The sequence below is a fragment of the Suillus fuscotomentosus genome (assembly GCF_016647785.1).
Source record: "Suillus fuscotomentosus strain FC203 chromosome Unknown F5891scaffold_1, whole genome shotgun sequence".
In the NCBI taxonomy this organism is placed as follows: Eukaryota; Fungi; Basidiomycota; class Agaricomycetes; order Boletales; family Suillaceae; genus Suillus; species Suillus fuscotomentosus.
Window position 1 is genome coordinate 1,064,224 of NW_024539513.1, and position 17,103 is coordinate 1,081,326.

At 49.0% G+C, this 17,103-nt stretch overlaps 5 protein-coding genes across 5 annotated transcripts; 3 read left to right on the plus strand and 2 right to left on the minus strand.

Annotated features, from left to right (window-relative positions):
• The first annotated feature begins 255 nt into the window (after positions 1-255).
• F5891DRAFT_15143 (uncharacterized protein) lies at positions 256-1,730 on the plus strand. The gene is made up of 6 exons (XM_041370688.1): positions 256-501; positions 562-651; positions 708-752; positions 802-876; positions 933-1,536; positions 1,590-1,730. Exons 1-5 carry the CDS (start codon positions 472-474, stop codon positions 1,512-1,514), a joined length of 822 nt encoding a protein of 273 aa, XP_041234045.1. The 5' UTR covers positions 256-471; the 3' UTR covers positions 1,515-1,536; positions 1,590-1,730.
• A 162-nt stretch (positions 1,731-1,892) lies between these two features.
• Positions 1,893-2,584, minus strand: F5891DRAFT_1168633 (reactive mitochondrial oxygen species modulator 1-domain-containing protein; the record flags this gene model as incomplete). Its single annotated transcript, XM_041365458.1, has 5 exons — positions 2,447-2,584; positions 2,387-2,390; positions 2,254-2,325; positions 2,111-2,204; positions 1,893-2,039 (listed from the first exon to the last, which is right to left on the minus strand). The coding sequence occupies exons 1-5, from the start codon at positions 2,499-2,501 to the stop codon at positions 1,893-1,895; spliced, it is 372 nt and encodes a 123-aa protein (XP_041234046.1). The 5' UTR covers positions 2,502-2,584.
• Positions 2,447-4,023, plus strand: F5891DRAFT_15184 (Pex12 amino terminal region-domain-containing protein). Its single transcript, XM_041370691.1, has 5 exons — positions 2,447-2,681; positions 2,732-2,809; positions 2,861-2,941; positions 2,988-3,271; positions 3,330-4,023. The coding sequence occupies exons 1-5, from the start codon at positions 2,624-2,626 to the stop codon at positions 3,795-3,797; spliced, it is 969 nt and encodes a 322-aa protein (XP_041234047.1). The 5' UTR covers positions 2,447-2,623; the 3' UTR covers positions 3,798-4,023.
• F5891DRAFT_1179989 (Sm-like ribonucleoprotein) lies at positions 3,973-4,561 on the minus strand (the record flags this gene model as incomplete). Its single annotated transcript, XM_041365860.1, has 5 exons — positions 3,973-4,025; positions 4,079-4,160; positions 4,196-4,390; positions 4,440-4,466; positions 4,523-4,561. The coding sequence occupies 5 exons, from the start codon at positions 4,559-4,561 to the stop codon at positions 3,973-3,975; spliced, it is 396 nt and encodes a 131-aa protein (XP_041234048.1).
• Positions 4,562-4,727: 166 nt separating this feature from the next.
• F5891DRAFT_1273079 (dynein heavy chain and region D6 of dynein motor-domain-containing protein) lies at positions 4,728-16,285 on the plus strand (the record flags this gene model as incomplete). The annotated part of the gene is made up of 20 exons (XM_041370121.1): positions 4,728-4,733; positions 4,787-5,033; positions 5,094-5,658; positions 5,713-5,797; positions 5,848-5,942; positions 5,994-6,073; positions 6,121-6,180; positions 6,232-7,344; positions 7,393-7,680; positions 7,733-7,808; positions 7,866-8,213; positions 8,260-8,715; positions 8,764-10,654; positions 10,703-11,409; positions 11,459-13,866; positions 13,916-14,965; positions 15,017-15,177; positions 15,231-15,423; positions 15,474-15,758; positions 15,811-16,285. The coding sequence occupies 20 exons, from the start codon at positions 4,728-4,730 to the stop codon at positions 16,071-16,073; spliced, it is 10,377 nt and encodes a 3,458-aa protein (XP_041234049.1). The 3' UTR covers positions 16,074-16,285.
• Positions 16,286-17,103: the final 818 nt, after the last annotated feature.

Here is a 17,103-nt window from a genome sequence, read left to right on the forward strand (position 1 = left end):
GATCATCGGGTACATTCGCTATTGTATGGGCATCAATGACATCGGTGGGTGGATCAACACACATAATCGCTTGTCATCTCCAAGGTAATAACCTACGTTGGAATGACATGTAAGATGGCATGTACATGGAGAATAACTGTAAGCGACAGAGATCCCCGTTGTCACTTTCCATGACTTGCTTCCCATGATGGCCTTTATGCGGAAGCAATATTCGTGTGCTGCACACGATGGGCTTAATCATGATCTATATTGCATGCGTGCTGGAATGTGCCTTAGGTACCCGAAATCATTACCCGAACACGCCTTTGCCACCTTGCAAGATGACTCACATCCGGTATTCCGAGCCTTATCTTCATGCGTTCTTGATCCATTTCCTAACTTTCATAGCCCCGGCCCTGCAACGTGCACTCGGAACATATTCGAATCGCCCTTTCAGAATGCACGCTGGCTCTCTCACTCTCTGCAACTACCATGCCCGTCACTCAAACTCACAGGTTCAGCGTAAGCGCCCTTGCGGATCTCTTATGTCATTTTAGACTGACCATATAGCGACTCTGAAAGCATTCAGAAGAGTTCGAGCAGCCCACCTACTTTTCCGCACCCGACGACGAGATTCTGAGAGATTGGCTAGATACTGATACTATAGTCAATGTGAGCTCATCCATCTTGCCGTAGTGCTACCAGTCTCTCATGGACCGTCCATGCAGTCTATCACTGATCTTTCTCCAGTTAACACTTTGAGTGATCTAGCGGTGAGTTGTCAAATCAACGCGACACGTGGCATCCCTAACACAAAGTCAGGACATAACACTTGAAGAAGAAGAGGAATTCGAGGGTAATTACTCTCCAATGCCCCACAGCCTTCGAAGAGTTCTGGTGCGTCTTATCTCCATGAAAGATACTGTAACCCATAACCCACCCTTCTTATATAGACCCCACCTTTAGAGTGCGATGAATCCTCAGGCAGACGCAGAAGCATACTATTTGAGTCTTCCATGCCTGCAAACCCAGGAATGCCCTCTTATTCGCGATACCGCTCGGAGTACATCCGGCCTCCAATGCATCGTGCACGCCAAAGCGTCTCATCCATCGCCTCTTCTTCGACAGTGTACACAAAATCAGCTCCCGCTCCTGTAAAATCTATCCTCACTCGACATGACTCAGGAATATCCCTTGCGACGACAACAAAGACATCTCGCAGGAAAAAGCGGTCTGCTCCGTCGGTGAAGTTTGTTGAAGTACCAACGGTGTATCATAGCCATCATACCTATTCACCAATTCCTTCACCTCCTCATTCCCCCTTGGCAACTCCGTCAGGTCAGAGCAAAAGCAAACCAAGTCGATGGTTCGCACGGTGGTGGAAACCCACTGCACCTCCAAGACCAACTATATCTGGCCCATATAGCCTAGCCCATACCGCATCACTGGTTGATGTGTATAGCCAACGTTCCAAACCAACTCAATGCGGGAGACTGAAGCGGTTCTGGGTACGTGTAACGAGCGTGGTTCAATAGCGTCTAACTCCGCCTACACCGCGTAAGTCAATTTCCATCGAGTTATGGCGGTGATTGCAGACTGCGTACCTCCAGGTTCTTCCCTTACATGACGCCATCGCTTCTCACCTCATACGGGAGTGGACTTCTGCCTCGGACTTGTGGTTCTAGAGAGGATGATTAGAAAAGATATGAATTTGATGCTTAAGGTATTAGCTATGTCCACCCATACGTATACTGGACAAGAGCCGCAGAGCGCGCTTGGATGTCTTTGCAACATGTTATGTTTTGTTATACCCTCACACCCACTGCCCACCCGACACACGCAATGCTCTTAGCTAGATCATTCGTATTCTCTTCTGAACCATGTATCAACGCATATAGGTCTTAATACATGCACTACGCAGTTGTTCTTCGCGCCCTTTCTGCGTCCCAGCGTGCACGCACTAGCATGGCGCCTTCAGCCTTAGAGCGCACGAGTGGAGGAAGGAGTTGGAGACGGGCGGCTTCGATGTGTGGTGGTAGGAGCGCGTCATTACGGATGACCTGCGTACATGATGATGTCAGAAGCCCACTTTGAGGACAGCTCATACTCCACGGAGAGAAAAAATACATACGGAACCGATAGCAAGGAAGAAAGAGAAAGTCGCGGCGCTGCTAAGCATGTACTGCGAAAGCGTAGCTAGTAACCCTCGAGGACCGGAACCATTTCTGTACAATATATTTGGTGAGTGAAAACGAAGATGGGTTGGCTTCTTACCGAAGGATGCTGTATGATCCAAAAATGAAACCGATCGTCAGACCGACGCCTCCGCCCATCATCGCACCCATTCTGAGATAAAGGGTATATTTGAAAAGGGTTATGCTATGGGGTAGCTATAGCTAGGACCTACTTCACTGTCGATCGGTCATAAGAAATTATTCTTGGATGTGACATGTATGGTTGGACGTACGTTTTTGCCATGTGGAAGGTTCTTGTGCTCTGTTTGCTGCGGGCATGGGCGGCATTGTAGTAAACTCGCGGTGATGAGTGAAAGTGAAATATGCAATGAGTACCAAGTGAGTAAGTACTAAGTACTCGTGTGTAGCAGAAAAGAGCAGCCGCAATTGAGGCCGGGGTTACCGAAAACATGTCTGCATCTTCATCGCGCCTGCCTACGTTTCCCGACGCTCAACAGGCTCAAATTAGTGCGTTGTCTCATTTTTTCTTGCATCAAGGAATGCTGATAATTATGCAGTAAGGGCGAACCAGAGAGATTTGTTCCATGTTGCATCGTTGAGGGAACAAGCAGAGTCAGTACTTCGATCGTGGCTTGGTGCGTTCTCATATCCTTTCCTTACCGCTGGTGCTGATGGTGAATGGAAAGGTACACGGTGGCTCACGCGATGGGACAAGGAGGTCGAGCTAGGTGTGAAACTCATGTACTACGGACTATCTGTTGGTCGAGGTAGATATCTTCTGCGAGGGTTAACCCTTTGCTAACCACATGTTAGCTGTCCAGACTCTCGGGGAGGAATACACAGATATCTGGGAATACTCCTTTGATGGAAGAACACCCTCGCGTTCTCTCCGAGCAGCGCTTATCCTCCTCCCTACGCTTCCTTCGTATGCTCTGGCGCGTTGGGGTTCCCACATTGGTGCCCTGAGCCCGAGAATGGGCGGGTTGCTCAAGGCGCTACAGGTGTGTTTGGAAGTAGGGACGGAAATCAACCTAGCGTTGTTTTATCTGCGGGGCACGTACTATGATCTAGTGAAGAGGGTGTTGAGAATTCGACATGTAGGTCATGTCTCTTCCTTTCGATGCACAAGAAACCGATCTAGATATTTGGTGACAGGTGTCTTCCATCCCAGAGAACCCTCATGCTCGCCCGCCGTCATATTCATTGCTTGGAATACTCATTGCGATACGCCTTCTCCATCGACTTGTTACATTTTTACGCAGTAGATCTCAAGCTGCTTCGGAAAAGTCCTCAGGGAAGCGTTCGCTGGACTCGATGAATGAGATGTTCATTGACGATCGGCCTGTTTCAACCTTACTCGGCGTCTCTGCCTCCGAGTCTGATGTGAAACCAGCGGAAGAGGACGAGAACACAATCTTAGATATCACATCGATACCTTCGCGTCAGCGGGCAGGGAGGACGTGCACACTCTGTCTAGAAGAACGAACTGATAGCTGTGCAACCGAGTGTGGGCACTTATTTTGTTGGGGGTGCATTGTAGGATGGGGGCGGGAGAAGGCAGAGTGTCCTTTGTGTAGACAGGCACTTAGTCTTACGAGGTTATTGCCGATTTACAATCTATAGTTTGATGTCGTATTTTGTTCTGTTCTGTTGTACTATCAGGTTGTCCTCATGCGTAGCACGAACGTTTGCTGAGGTACATCAGTAGCAGCACAAAATTATTATGATACATTGTAAGAGCACATCATATACCGGTGTGTGCAGAAAGACAAGGTTTTACATGAACAGAGCCAATATATCATACCACCTGTTGGATGAGGGTAATGTTATCGCCTTTTAGTAGTATACGACCTGGAGCTATATCAGCGATCCATGCATGGAATCCATCAGATAAGGGATCTCACCAAGCTCTCGTCGTGGTTTGGCGTCTTTGACGTACACTTCTGCAGCCTCGTCGACCACGACATTCATGAATTCGTCAAATCCCTGAAGAACAGATGCATTGCGTCAGTTCAACGGACCTCAAGATAATTCAAGCAAAGGGAGAAAAATAAGAAAGATCGCCGCGCATCACGCAAACACAGAGTGCCATGGCCTTGCCAGAGACGCGCTTCAACGCCCAAAAATGTTTGAAACTGAGAAAGTGCACGTACAATGATACGCCCTTCGATCCGCATCTCGATGTTGTCATACAACCATATGACGACTTTTGTTCGCTATACGCATATGTCAGTGTCAAGGGAGAGTATTCATACTAGAACAGACCTGCTGCAGGTTTTTGAAGATCACATTCTGTGCAAATAAAGATCATCGGTGAATAGAAAATGACTTTGGATGAGGGAACATACAATGGGTTGCACCAACACTCTTTGTTGGCGTCCAGACATGATAAGCGGATATTTTCACGGGCGATGATGTGACGAGGTGTATTGCTAGCTTGCTTGCCGTGTCGTTGGCAAAACAATTGCAGGGGTCTGCTTACGGTATATTTTCCCACGAGTGTTTTGACATTGAAGTTTCGCAGACGCGTCAAAGCTTCTTTCAGAAGTAATCATGGAGGTGAGCACAAGAAGCTAAGCGTTGAGGTTATCGTGGCCCTGACAGTTCTCTAGGCATTCAGTCCCTCCAACTCATCAACCGCGGCAGCGGTGACCTTCATTACATTCGTACAGGACCTCAAGCGCAAGACCAAGACATGGGGTCCTATGATAGACCTATGTGCCAACGGCGAGAAGACACTAGAGCGTTTTCGGTACCAATTCCCAGATGACTGGCTATACAGCGATCAACTTAGAGGAGAGTGGAGCGCATATAACGAGATTCTCAAGAGAAAGAATGATTCCATTCAAGAGCAGTTGGGTACGGGGTTATTCTCTTGAACTTGCGTTATCACCTGTGACTCATGATCTGTTCGTGTAGCGGGCCTTCAACTCAAAATAGTTGCAGAAGACAAGATCGTAGAGAACAAGATCAACGATATCCTGTCGGAATGGGAACAGACACGTCCCGTACAAGGCAGCCTTCGTGCAGATACGGCTATGAACACTATTAACGTGTTCGAGGGGAAGCTTACTCGCGTGCAGGAGGAGTACGACCTCGTTTGCAGGGCGAAGGAGGCTCTAGACCTCGAGCTAACGCGTCATACACGCCTTGAACCAGTCTTCGAGGAGCTACGTGACCTCAAAGCAGTGTGGACGGCGCTTTCTGGTATATGGAGCCAGATCAGCGACCTGAGGGAGATGTCGTGGTCCGTGGTCCAACCGAGGAAGTTGAGACAGCAGCTCGATGGCCTCTTGACGTCGACAAGGGACATGCCCACGCGTATGAGGCAGTATGCAGCGTTCGAATACGTTCAGGATGTACTGCGTGGACTTTTGAAGTCGAACTCACTCATTTCGGACTTGAGGTCGGAGGCGCTAAAGGATAGACACTGGAAGCAGCTCTTCAAGGTTTTGAGACTGCCATCCCAGATCAGTTTAACCCTGTGAGCTGGTTCTATACCCTTACTCATCGGTTATACGTGCTGATTGTAGTACAGTATGACTCTTGGCCATGTTTACGATTTGGACCTGAAGAAGAATGATGCTCCCATACGCGAGGTTATCATCCAAGCGCAGGGGGAGGTAGGTGGCATCGTGATCTTTTTTTCATTATGCTTAACGCTCTCTTGAAGATGGCCCTCGAAGAATATATTAAGCAAGTGAAGGAAATATGGACGAACTACACGCTCGATCTTATCAACTATCAGAACAAGTGTCGTCTGATCAAGTAAGCTAACTTCAGCAAGGCCATGTAGAATGCTCACCATACTACTTCCAGAGGATGGGATGACCTCTTTAACAAGTGCAGTGAGAACTTGAACTCCTTGACTGCAATGAAATTGTCGCCTTATTACAAGGGTATGCGATATGATTTTACTTCGACACCGTTTTAACTTGCTTTCCAGTCTTCGAAGAAGAAGCAGGGTCATGGGAAGATAAACTCAACAGGATTCATGTACTCTTTGGTATGATTGTTGGTTATTCTCCTCTGTGAAATCCACTGAATGTTGGTCTAGATATCTGGGTTGACGTACAGCGTCAATGGGTATATCTAGAGGGCATCTTCTCAGGCAGTGCGGACATCAAGCACCTCCTTCCGGTGGAAAGCTCCCGCTTCCAAAACATTAATGCAGAGTTCCTTACCGTGATGAAAAAAGTGTACAAGTCGCCATTTGTCATAGATGTCATGAACATTCAGGGCATCCAGAAGAGCTTGGAACGTTTGGCAGACCTCTTGAACAAGATCCAAAAGGCGCTGGGTGAATACCTCGAGCGCGAGCGGTCTTCGTTCCCTCGGTTCTACTTTGTTGGTGATGAAGACCTGCTGGAGATCATCGGCAACAGCAAGGATATCGTACGCATTATGAAGCACCTCAAAAAGATGTTTGCTGGTATTTCAACCATCAAGCTTGATGAGGACCTCACTCAGATCCAGGGCATGGCCTCACGCGAGGGGGAGGAGGTTAAATTCACTGAGCCTATTTTACTCAAGGACTTCCCCAAGATCAACGACTGGCTCGCCAAGCTCGAATCCACGATGCGATTGTCCCTTGCGGATCTTTTATGCGATGCTGTCACCGAGCTACAGTCCTTCTATGGCACTGATTCTCCCTTGGAAATGGACCAGCTCATGACATGGATGGAGAAATATCCTGCACAATTGGTCACTCTAGCTGTTCAAGTTGCATGGACTACCGCAGTTGATGCCACTCTTGAGTCTGGGAAGCTTCCAGAAGTACCACTTGAAACAGTCAGTCAGGCACTCGACCTTCTTGCGGACATTGTGTTACAGGAACTGAGCCCCGTCACCCGCCGCAAGTGCGAGCACCTCATTACCGAACTGGTCCACCAAAGAGACGTTACGCGTACCCTCATCCAGCAGCGTGTCACAGACACCAAGGCATTTACGTGGCTAGCACAAATGCGTTTCTATCTGGATCGCTCTGTGGACAACTCACTAGACAGGCTTGCCATCTGCGTCGCTGATGCATCGTTCCCTTACGGATGGGAGTATCTTGGTGTCCCAGATCGTCTTGTCCAGACACCATTGACAGACCGAGTGTACTTAACATTGACTCAAGCGCTCGACAACCAGTTGGGAGGCTCACCTTTCGGACCTGCTGGTACAGGTAAGAATGTCGTCTTTATCTTCCGATGTCAAACTAACGTAAATTCAGGCAAAACGGAGTCTGTCAAAGCTCTTGGTGTTCAACTGGGGCGTTTTGTTTTGGTCTTCTGTTGCGACGAGACTTTTGATTTCCAAGCCATGGGTCGCATCTTCGTCGGGCTTTGTCAAGTTGGTGCATGGGGATGTTTTGACGAGTTCAATCGACTTGAGGAGCGTATTCTCAGTGCTGTGTCTCAGCAAGTACAAAGCATTCAGCAAGGTCTTGTTGCATTGGCGAAGAACCCTAACATCGAAATTGAGCTTGTTGGCAAAAGCCTCAAGATCAGCAAGAATATCGGTAACAATCTTATAATACGATACGCGGTGATATTGGCTAATATATGTAAAAGGAATTTTCATCACGACTAACCCCAACTACGCTGGTCGATCTCAGCTCCCGCCCAACTTGACGAAATTGTTCAGGCCGTATGTTCTATCCTGACAGTTATGCGTCCCATTCTGAATCCATTGTTGCTCATTCAGGATGGCCATGACGAGACCCGATCGCGAGCTGATTGCCCAGGTCATGCTCTTCTCACAGGGTTTCCGTACAGCGGAATCACTCGCTTCAAAGATTGTACCGTTCTTCAATCTTTGTGACGAACAACTCTCCCCCCAGCCACATTACGATTTCGGTCTTCGTGCTTTGAAGGCTGTCCTAGCAAGTGCTGGTATCTTGAAGCGTGAGCGTCTGCAGAGTGCGAGATCCGAAGATGCGGATGGTGTAGTGGGCCTTTCCGATAACATTTCGGAGCAGATCATTCTCATCCAGAGTGTCACGGAGACAATTGTGCCGAAGTTGGTTGCTGATGATGTTCCTCTGCTTACAAGGTAAGTTTTGTTTGTTCTGTAAAGACAAATGGCTTACCCTGGACAGCTTGCTTGCCGATGTTTTCCCCGGTACCGACTACGTTCCGGTTGACCTCGATGCTTTGCGCGAGCAAATTCTTAAGGTTTGCGCGGAACGCCGCCTTGTCGACGGTGATCGATGGGTTGCCAAGATTCTTCAGCTTTATCAGATTCAGAAGATTCAACATGGTCTCATGATGGTGGGACCTTCGGGTACTGGGAAGACCAATGCTTGGCAGGTTCTGCTTGCGGCGCTTGAGAGGCTCGATGGCATTGAAGGAATTCCCTATGTCATTGACCCTAAGGCAATGCACAAGGACGCACTGTACGGCACACTCGATCCTACCACACGCGAATGGAACGACGGGCTGTTCACTCACATCTTGCGCAAGATTGTTGACGATGTTCGTGGTGAAAGCAGTAAGAGACACTGGATCATCTTTGATGGTGATGTCGATCCTGAGTGGGTCGAGAACTTGAATAGGTGCGTATCAGGACTGGATAGCTTCGCAACTGTCTAACGTGATTGCAGTGTGCTGGATGACAACAAACTGCTCACGCTGCCCAATGGTGAACGTCTGAACCTCCCGCCTAATGTTCGCATCATGTTCGAGGTCGAGCATCTTCGCTATGCCACCTTGGCCACCGTTAGTCGTTGCGGTATGATCTGGTTCAGTGAAGACGTCATCGAGCCATCGATGGTCTACCGTCACTACCTCAACACTCTGTCGACCGTGCCTTTGGATGCGGATGATGAAGATGCTGTCGATATGCCTGGCCGTCGTACTGATGCACTGACCACAGACGCGTCTAAGTCTGCCAATCTTGCCACGCAAGTACAGATCGCGTCCATTCTGGAGCGCTATTTCAGCGACGGAGATCTTGTTGACTCTGCCCTGACATTCGCCGAGTCTATAGATCATATCATGGACTTCACCTCGACACGTGCGTTACACACACTTTTCTCGCTGCTGAACAAGACGGCGCGAAACGTCATCGAGTACAACCTGCAACACTCCGATTTCCCTCTTGCACCTGAAAAGGTAGAGCAGTATGTCACCAAACGATTGCTTGTGAGCATCATTTGGGCATTTTCCGGTGATGCTAAACTCGACCTTCGGGCTGAGATGGGCTACTTCTTGCGCAAGCAAACCGGCATCGACCTCCCAACGATGGGTTCCGACAGTTCCCTTATCGACTTCGACGTCCAAATCGCCACTGGTGACTGGATTGCTTGGCAGTCCAAGGTGCCCTCCATTGAGATCGACGCCCATAAAGTCACATCTTCAGACACCGTTGTGCCTACAATGGACACTGTGCGCCACGAAGAAGTTTTGTACTCATGGCTATCAGAGCACAAGCCTTTGATGCTTTGTGGTCCTCCGGGTTCTGGAAAGACCATGACCCTATTCAGCGCATTGCGCAAGCTTCCCGATATGGAAGTCGTTGGTCTGAACTTCTCCAGCGCCACCACGCCAGAGCTCATCTTGAAGACCTTTGAGCAATATTGCGAGTATCGCAAGACTCCTAACGGCGTCATTCTGGCCCCAGTGCAGATCGGTCGGTGGTTGGTTGTCTTTTGCGACGAGATCAATCTACCCGCTCAAGATAAATACGGCACCCAGCGAGTCATCTCTTTCTTGCGTCAGCTTGTCGAATGCGGAGGTTACTGGCGTGCGAAGGACATGGCCTGGGTCAAGTTGGAGCGCATCCAGTTTGTGGGTGCTTGCAATCCTCCCACTGATCCCGGACGTGTGCCTCTTAGCCATCGTTTCCTTCGTCACGCACCCCTCGTCATGGTGGATTATCCTGGGGAGGTTTCCTTGAAACAGATCTATGGCACGTACAACAGAGCACTGTTGAAAGTGGTCCCGACCCTTCGGGCATATGCAGAGCCACTGACGGATGCTATGGTCGCTTTCTACCTCTCATCTCAGAAACGCTTCACGACCGATATCCAAGCACACTACGTCTATAGTCCTCGTGAGCTGACAAGATGGGTTCGTGGTATCTACGAGGCTATCCGGCCTTTGGAAACGTTGTCTGTCGAAGGTCTTGTACGTGTCTGGGCGCATGAGGCCCTGCGCCTGTTCCAAGACCGTCTTGTCACGGAGGATGAGAAAAGTTGGACAGACGAACACATTGATAATGCAGCTATGGAGCACTTCCCGACGATCAACCAGGATGAGGCCCTCCACAGACCGATCCTCTTTTCCAACTGGACCTCCAAGTACTATATTCCTGTTGAACGTGAGGAGCTTCGTGAGTACACGAAAGCTCGCCTCCGAGTCTTCTATGAGGAAGAACTGGACGTACCACTTGTTCTCTTCAACGATGTTCTCGACCATGTCCTTCGGATTGACCGGGTATTCCGCCAAGTGCAAGGACATCTACTTCTTATTGGTGTCAGTGGTAGCGGCAAGGTAAGTACTACGTTCTCATGAGCCAACCTACATCTGACTTCTAAACAGACCACACTCTCACGTTTTGTCGCATGGCTTAATGGGCTCAGCATCTTCCAGATCAAGGTCTCCAATAAGTACACCGGTGATGACTTTGACGACGATTTACGGACAGTATTGCGCCGATCTGGTTGTAAGGGCGAGAAGATTTGCTTCATTATGGATGAGTCCAATGTCCTTGATTCTGGTTTCTTGGAACGGATGAACACGCTCCTCGCCAATGCTGAAGTTCCTGGTCTCTTTGAAGGAGACGAACATGCTGCGCTCATGACAGCTTGCAAAGAAGGTTCTCAAAGAGATGGCGTGATGCTTGACTCGCACGAGGAGCTTTATCGATGGTTCACTCAGCAGGTCGCTAAAAATCTTCATGTCGTGTTCACTATGAATCCGCCTGAGAACGGCCTTGCTTCTCGTGCTGCCACTTCTCCTGCGTTGTTTAATCGTTGTGTTCTTGACTGGTTCGGTGACTGGTCTGACCAGGCATTCTATCAAGTTGGAATGGAGTTCACGCATACGATTGACCTTGATCTACCTTCCTACACCCCTCCCGCGCTCTTCCCCATCGCATACCGCGAGTTGTCCATGCCACCAGTTCATCGCACAGCAGTGGTGAACGCACTGGTTTACATTCACTCGTCATTGCACCAGATCAACCAACGTCTGAGCCGCCGGCAGGGTCGCTATAATTATGTCACACCGCGTCACTATTTAGACTTGTGAGTTTCATCATCCTCATTTTGGGATGGTATTGAACATTTTGTGCAGCATCAATCAATATGTTCGTCTCTTCAATGAGAAACGTGATGAATTGGAGGAACAACAGCGCCATCTGCATGTTGGTCTCGACAAGCTAAAGGATACTGTCACTCAAGTCGAGGAGCTGCGCAAGAGTTTGGCCATCAAGCGATCTCAACTGCAAGCGAAAGATGCTGAAGCCAACGAGAAGCTCAGGCGCATGGTTGCAGATCAACAGGAAGCCGAACAGAAGAAAACTGCTTCAATAGAGATCCAAGCTGCCCTTGTCGAACAAGATAAAAACATTGCGCAACGTCGCTCCGTTGTCATGGCGGACTTGGCTGACGCAGAACCAGCTGTCCTGGATGCCCAGTCTGCCGTTAGCAGTATCAAGAGGCAGCATCTCCAAGAGGTCAGAACTATGGCGAACCCTCCTGAAGCAGTCAAGCTTGCCATGGAGTCCGTGTGTACCCTGCTGGGACACAAAATTGACAACTGGCGTACTGTTCAAGGTATCATTCGTCGGGATGACTTCATTCAGAGGATCGTCAATTTTGACACCAATAGTCAAATGACGAAGCCCCTTCGCGAGCTGATGAAAAGGGACTTCTTGAGCCGACCTTCGTTCAACTTCGAAACAGTGCAGCGTGCAAGTAAAGCTTGCGGTCCCCTGGTGAAATGGGTTCTCGCACAAGTACGTTTCTCCGAGATTCTCGACAAGGTGGAACCTTTGCGCAATGAGGTCCAATCACTGGAGTCGCAGGCAGATATGACAAAGAAACAGGCCTCCCAGATCATCACTATTGTCGCCGAGTTGGAGTCCAAAATCGCGACCTATAAAGAGGAGTATGCATTGCTTATCAGCGAGACTCAGGCTATCAAATCGGAGATGGAGCGTGTGCAAAGCAAAGTGGACAGGAGTATGAAACTTCTTGAAAGTTTGTCATCAGAGAAAGGCCGTTGGGAGTCGGGGAGTCGCACATTCGACGCGGAGATGAGCACCATCGTTGGTGATGTCCTGCTTTCAGCTGCCTTTTTAGCTTATGGCGGCTTCTTCGATCAACATTATCGCGAGGTCATGTGGCAAGAATGGTCGAGCCATCTTCACGAAGCAAACATCAAGTTCAAGCCAGAGCTTTCGCTCACAGAGTATCTATCGACTGCTGATGATCGCCTGAGCTGGCAATCGAAGTCACTCCCATCAGACAATCTGACCACGGAGAACGCAATCATGCTGAAACGATTCAATCGTTACCCTCTCATCATCGATCCCACAGGACAAGCCACTACATTCCTTCTCAACGAATACAAGGACCGCAAGATCACTGTCACCAGCTTCTTGGATGAGGCGTTCCTCAAAGTCCTTGAGAGCGCTCTTCGTTTCGGCAATCCTTTACTTATTCAAGATGTCGAACATCTCGATCCTATTCTGAACGCTGTGCTGAACAGAGAAATACGGAGAACAGGTGGTCGTGTTCTCATCCGCCTCGGCAGCCAGGACATCGACTTTTCTCCTTCGTTTACCATGTTTTTGTCCACTCGCGACCCTTCCGTCGAGTTCTCTCCAGATATTTGCAGCAGGGTAACATTTGTCAACTTCACCATGACGAGGAGTAGTCTCCAGAGTCAGTCGCTAGACCAAGTTCTCAAAGTCGAACGTCCGGACACTGAACGCAAGAGAACTGATCTGATGAAGGCTCAAGGAGAGTTCCGTCTTCGCCTTCGCACACTGGAAAAGTTACTACTACAAGCTCTCAATGAATCAACGGGTAACATTCTTGACGACGACAAAGTCATCAGCACCTTAGAGACTCTCAAACGAGAGGCTGCGGACATTACTCACAAGGTTGAAGAAACGGACATCGTTATGAAGGAGGTTGAGCAAGTGACTGCGGAGTACCTGCCACTGGCACAGGCATGCAGTTCCGTCTTTTTCATTCTCGAGCAACTTAACCTGGTCAACCACTTCTATCAATTCTCGCTGCGGTTCTTCTTGGACATATTCGACTACGTTTTACATCACAATCCTAATCTTAAGAACGTATCCGACCATCATCGCCGGCGCGAGATCCTCCTCAATGACCTGTTCCTAATCGTCTACAAGCGGACTTCTAGAGCTCTTCTTCATCGTGATCATGTGATGCTTGCCGTTCTTCTGGCTCAAGTCAAGCTCCGCGGAATGGAAGAGATTAGCGATGGACTGGAGTTCTTACTGGAGAGCGGGCAAGGCGTTGCAGTTTCTACATCTCCCTCAACAGAGCATCCTACCCCTTCGATATTGACGCCAGATCAGATGATGCACTTGGAGAGCTATGCTAAACAGTCCCTATTCAAGCCAGTTCTCAACAACATATTAGAGCACCCAGATGATTGGATTCCTTTCCTGCAATCGAGTAGTCCTGAATCTATCGTTCCAACACCCTGGAAACCCAATACGCGTGAGTGACCACATACTTTCATTGTGGGCAACCACTGATCAGATTGCAGCTGCCGTCGAAGCACTACGTTCAATGCTGATTGTCAAGTGCCTTCGGCCCGACAGATTATTGCAGTCTACGGCCCTATTCGTTCGAAATGTGTTCCAGAGCGACCTCTCATCCGATTTAGACCTGGGCGTCATGGTCGCGAATGAAGTGCCGGCGGCGACTCCTTTGGCCCTTGTATCGGTTACGGGTTATGACGCCAGTTACCGTGTAGAGAACCTCATACAATCTACCGGTGCACGATCCTCCTCAGTAGCTATGGGCTCTCAAGAAGGTTTCACGTTGGCAGACCAAGCAATCGCAGCAGCATCCCGTCAAGGGACATGGGTGCTGTTGAAGAACGTGCATCTCGCTCCTACGTGGCTAGGACAGTTGGAGAAGAAGCTCCAGACGTTGAATCCTCACCGAAACTTCCGCCTTTTCCTGACCTTAGAAGCGAATCCTTCCATTCCTGTAAACATCTTACGCCAGTCACGCATCATCATGAATGAGCCTCTGCCGGGAATCAAAGCGAACCTCTTGGACTCACTTGGATCCATAACGCCACAGCGACTGGCGCAAGGTCCATCGGAGAAGATACGTTTGTACTTCCTATTAGCATGGTTCCACGCTGTTGTCCAAGAGCGTCTCCGCTATGTCCCATTAGGCTGGAGCAAGGCTTATGACTTTAACGACTCTGATATGGCCTCGGCTTTTGGAACTATTGACACCTGGCTCAATGCAGTTGCTAAAGGACGTGCAAACGTGGACCCAGCGAACATTCCTTGGGATGCTCTTAGAACGCTGATCAAGCAATCCGTCTACGGAGGAAGAGTTGACAGTGATTTTGATCAGCGTATTTTGGACGCCTTTGTCGACAAGCTCTTTACGCCTGCTGCATACAACGTCGACTTCGACCTCGTTCCAACCATCGGTGGAAATCATGCGCTTGAAGCTCCTGATGGTACCAAACTAGAGCATTTCCTGTCCTGGGTTCAACGCTTACCTGATCGCGAACCACCTGCATGGCTAAGCCTTCCTCCGACCGCAGAGCGTGTTATTGCTGTAGCGCAAGGTAGGCAATATATACCTACACCATTACCTCTCTGATTGCTTCGTTTTGAAGGTAATGAGCTGCTCAGTAAATTGCGTAAGATGCGGACTCTAGCAGATGATGACGAGCTCGGGAGTGCCGCTAGTCCCTCGAAAAGCCAGACCTCGCAGCAACCTGTATGGATGCGCAACCTTCACGAGCGATGCCGTGAGTGGCTTACGCAACTGCCTTCGGTGAGTCTCTTGATTGATTTATTGTCCGCATGTTGCTCACCGTTCTATTTCAGACACTCAATACTCTGCCAAAGCAATCCAATGACAATCCTGATCCTCTTTATCGTTTGTTCTTCCGGGAAGCCTTGATCGGACGCAAACTTCTCGATCAGGTTTGCAAGGATCTAGCAGACGTGGTGAAGGTGTGTGATGGGGAACTGAAGCAGACAAATCACCTGCGAACTTTGATGAGCTCCCTGACAAAAGGTTCTTTGTCGCTGCCCTTCTCTTCCGCATCGAATACTAATGTATCTTAGGGACTATTCCTTCCCACTGGAGGAGATACAAGGTGCCAAAGGCCATGTCTGTGTCAGAGTGGATTCCAGATCTGGCTCGTCGATTGTCTCAGCTCGATGGCATAACGAGCGTGCAACAAAATCTTTCCAACGTGGAGGTGTGGCTTGGCGGACTGTTCTTCCCCGAAGCATATATCACAGCGACTCGTCAAGCTGTGGCGCATCGCAAACGATGGAGTCTTGAGACGCTTCACCTGCGCCTCGACATCGATCAGATGAACGACCCTGGTGCATTCATTGTTGATGGTACGTTGTTTCTTTCCCCTCCCTTTTCGCCAAATTCAAACAACGTCTGTAGGTCTTATTCTGGAGGGCGCTGCTTGGGACGCCGAGAATGAAAAGTTGGTCCTCAATGACGGGCAGGCTGTCCGACTCAATGCTTCTCAAATTCGCTGGGTCCAAGACGACTCCAGCGAGGAACAGCCTGCCGATCTAGTCACGCTGCCAGTTTACCTCAACAACGACCGCAGTGATGTGATGTTTACGGTGGATCTGCCATTCGATAAACATTCATCGTCGCTGGTAGCAATGAGAGCTGTGTGTCTCACCGCAAGGGGTTGAGCGTTCGAGCAGTGACCTAGTATATCTCTAACTATTGACATACTATACCTATATCACGATACCATTTCCTTCGTTTGCATTTCTGTATTTTATAACAATCATGGACTAACATATGATGATCTTTTGCGATGTATGCTGCGTCTAGTCTGGATATCACCACATGCTCCCCTAAAACTGACAAAAGATTTGGAGAATCTTGCAATTTGTATGAGCAGGGCTTTTACATGAAAAATTTCTATTGATCTGCCTTGCTCAGCACGAGCCAAGTGAAACTTTGATGGAAACGTCGATGACTCGGAGTCGGCGTTGAAATTGACAGCACGTTCAACGGCGACATCCAAGAGCTATGGTAGACCGGGTTAGACTCGTGACTAGTCTGAGTAGAATCAGCTATCTGGGTATCAAGGGCTGGTTCGTTGCTAGATACGCCAGATAATTCCAGCTTGTCACTTGTTACGAGTGTGGGCGGGCGGATCACCGACTTCCAGTAGTGATACAACAACAAATGTCTACATAAACCCCGTTTTAAATATACTATAACCAAAATAAATACTACGACGGATCCTCTATCTTCCTTATGCGGAACACTCGACAACCATTTCCTACACAGTACTGCTAGTTGGTACATGCACACGCTCCTGGAAGACGATCGAATTCATGCTAGTTTCTGCGTCGGATTCAGCCACGAGTTTAGCGTAATATTGTCGGACGCTAAGGATGAGGCGTGGTCCCAGCACAAACATCTGCATGGACAATAAAATTTGCATAGCACCAAAGAGTATGCCAACTGCTACAGAATTCGAATTCTACAGAAATGATGAGCAGTGGTTACATGTAGATGTCAGTGACATGTTGGCGCACCTCGACTTCTGGAGAGAGATAAATAAGCTGGATGCAAGAGACACCGGCAAAGCTAGCACATGCGGAACTTGAGCAGAAAACGATATGCACATTCGCATTACAAGCTCACCTTGCAAAATAAAGCACGTGGGATTCCATGAGCACTCTGAAACAGTCCCCCATGGTCGAT

What these genes read in the sequence shown, in the direction of transcription:
- F5891DRAFT_15184 (XM_041370691.1), top strand. Translation starts at nt 2,624, where the DNA reads ATGTCTGCATCTTCATCGCGCCTGCCTACGTTTCCCGACGCTCAACAG. An exon ending in AGTACTTCGATCGTGGCTTG is followed by an intron (nt 2,810 to 2,860) that starts GTGCGTTCTCAT and finishes GTGAATGGAAAG; the next exon opens with GTACACGGTGGCTCACGCGA. An exon ending in CGGACTATCTGTTGGTCGAG is followed by an intron (nt 2,942 to 2,987) that starts GTAGATATCTTC and finishes ACCACATGTTAG; the next exon opens with CTGTCCAGACTCTCGGGGAG.
- F5891DRAFT_15143 (XM_041370688.1), top strand. Translation starts at nt 472, where the DNA reads ATGCCCGTCACTCAAACTCACAGGTTCAGC. An exon ending in ACACTTTGAGTGATCTAGCG is followed by an intron (nt 753 to 801) that starts GTGAGTTGTCAA and finishes ACACAAAGTCAG; the next exon opens with GACATAACACTTGAAGAAGA. An exon ending in ACAGCCTTCGAAGAGTTCTG is followed by an intron (nt 877 to 932) that starts GTGCGTCTTATC and finishes CTTCTTATATAG; the next exon opens with ACCCCACCTTTAGAGTGCGA.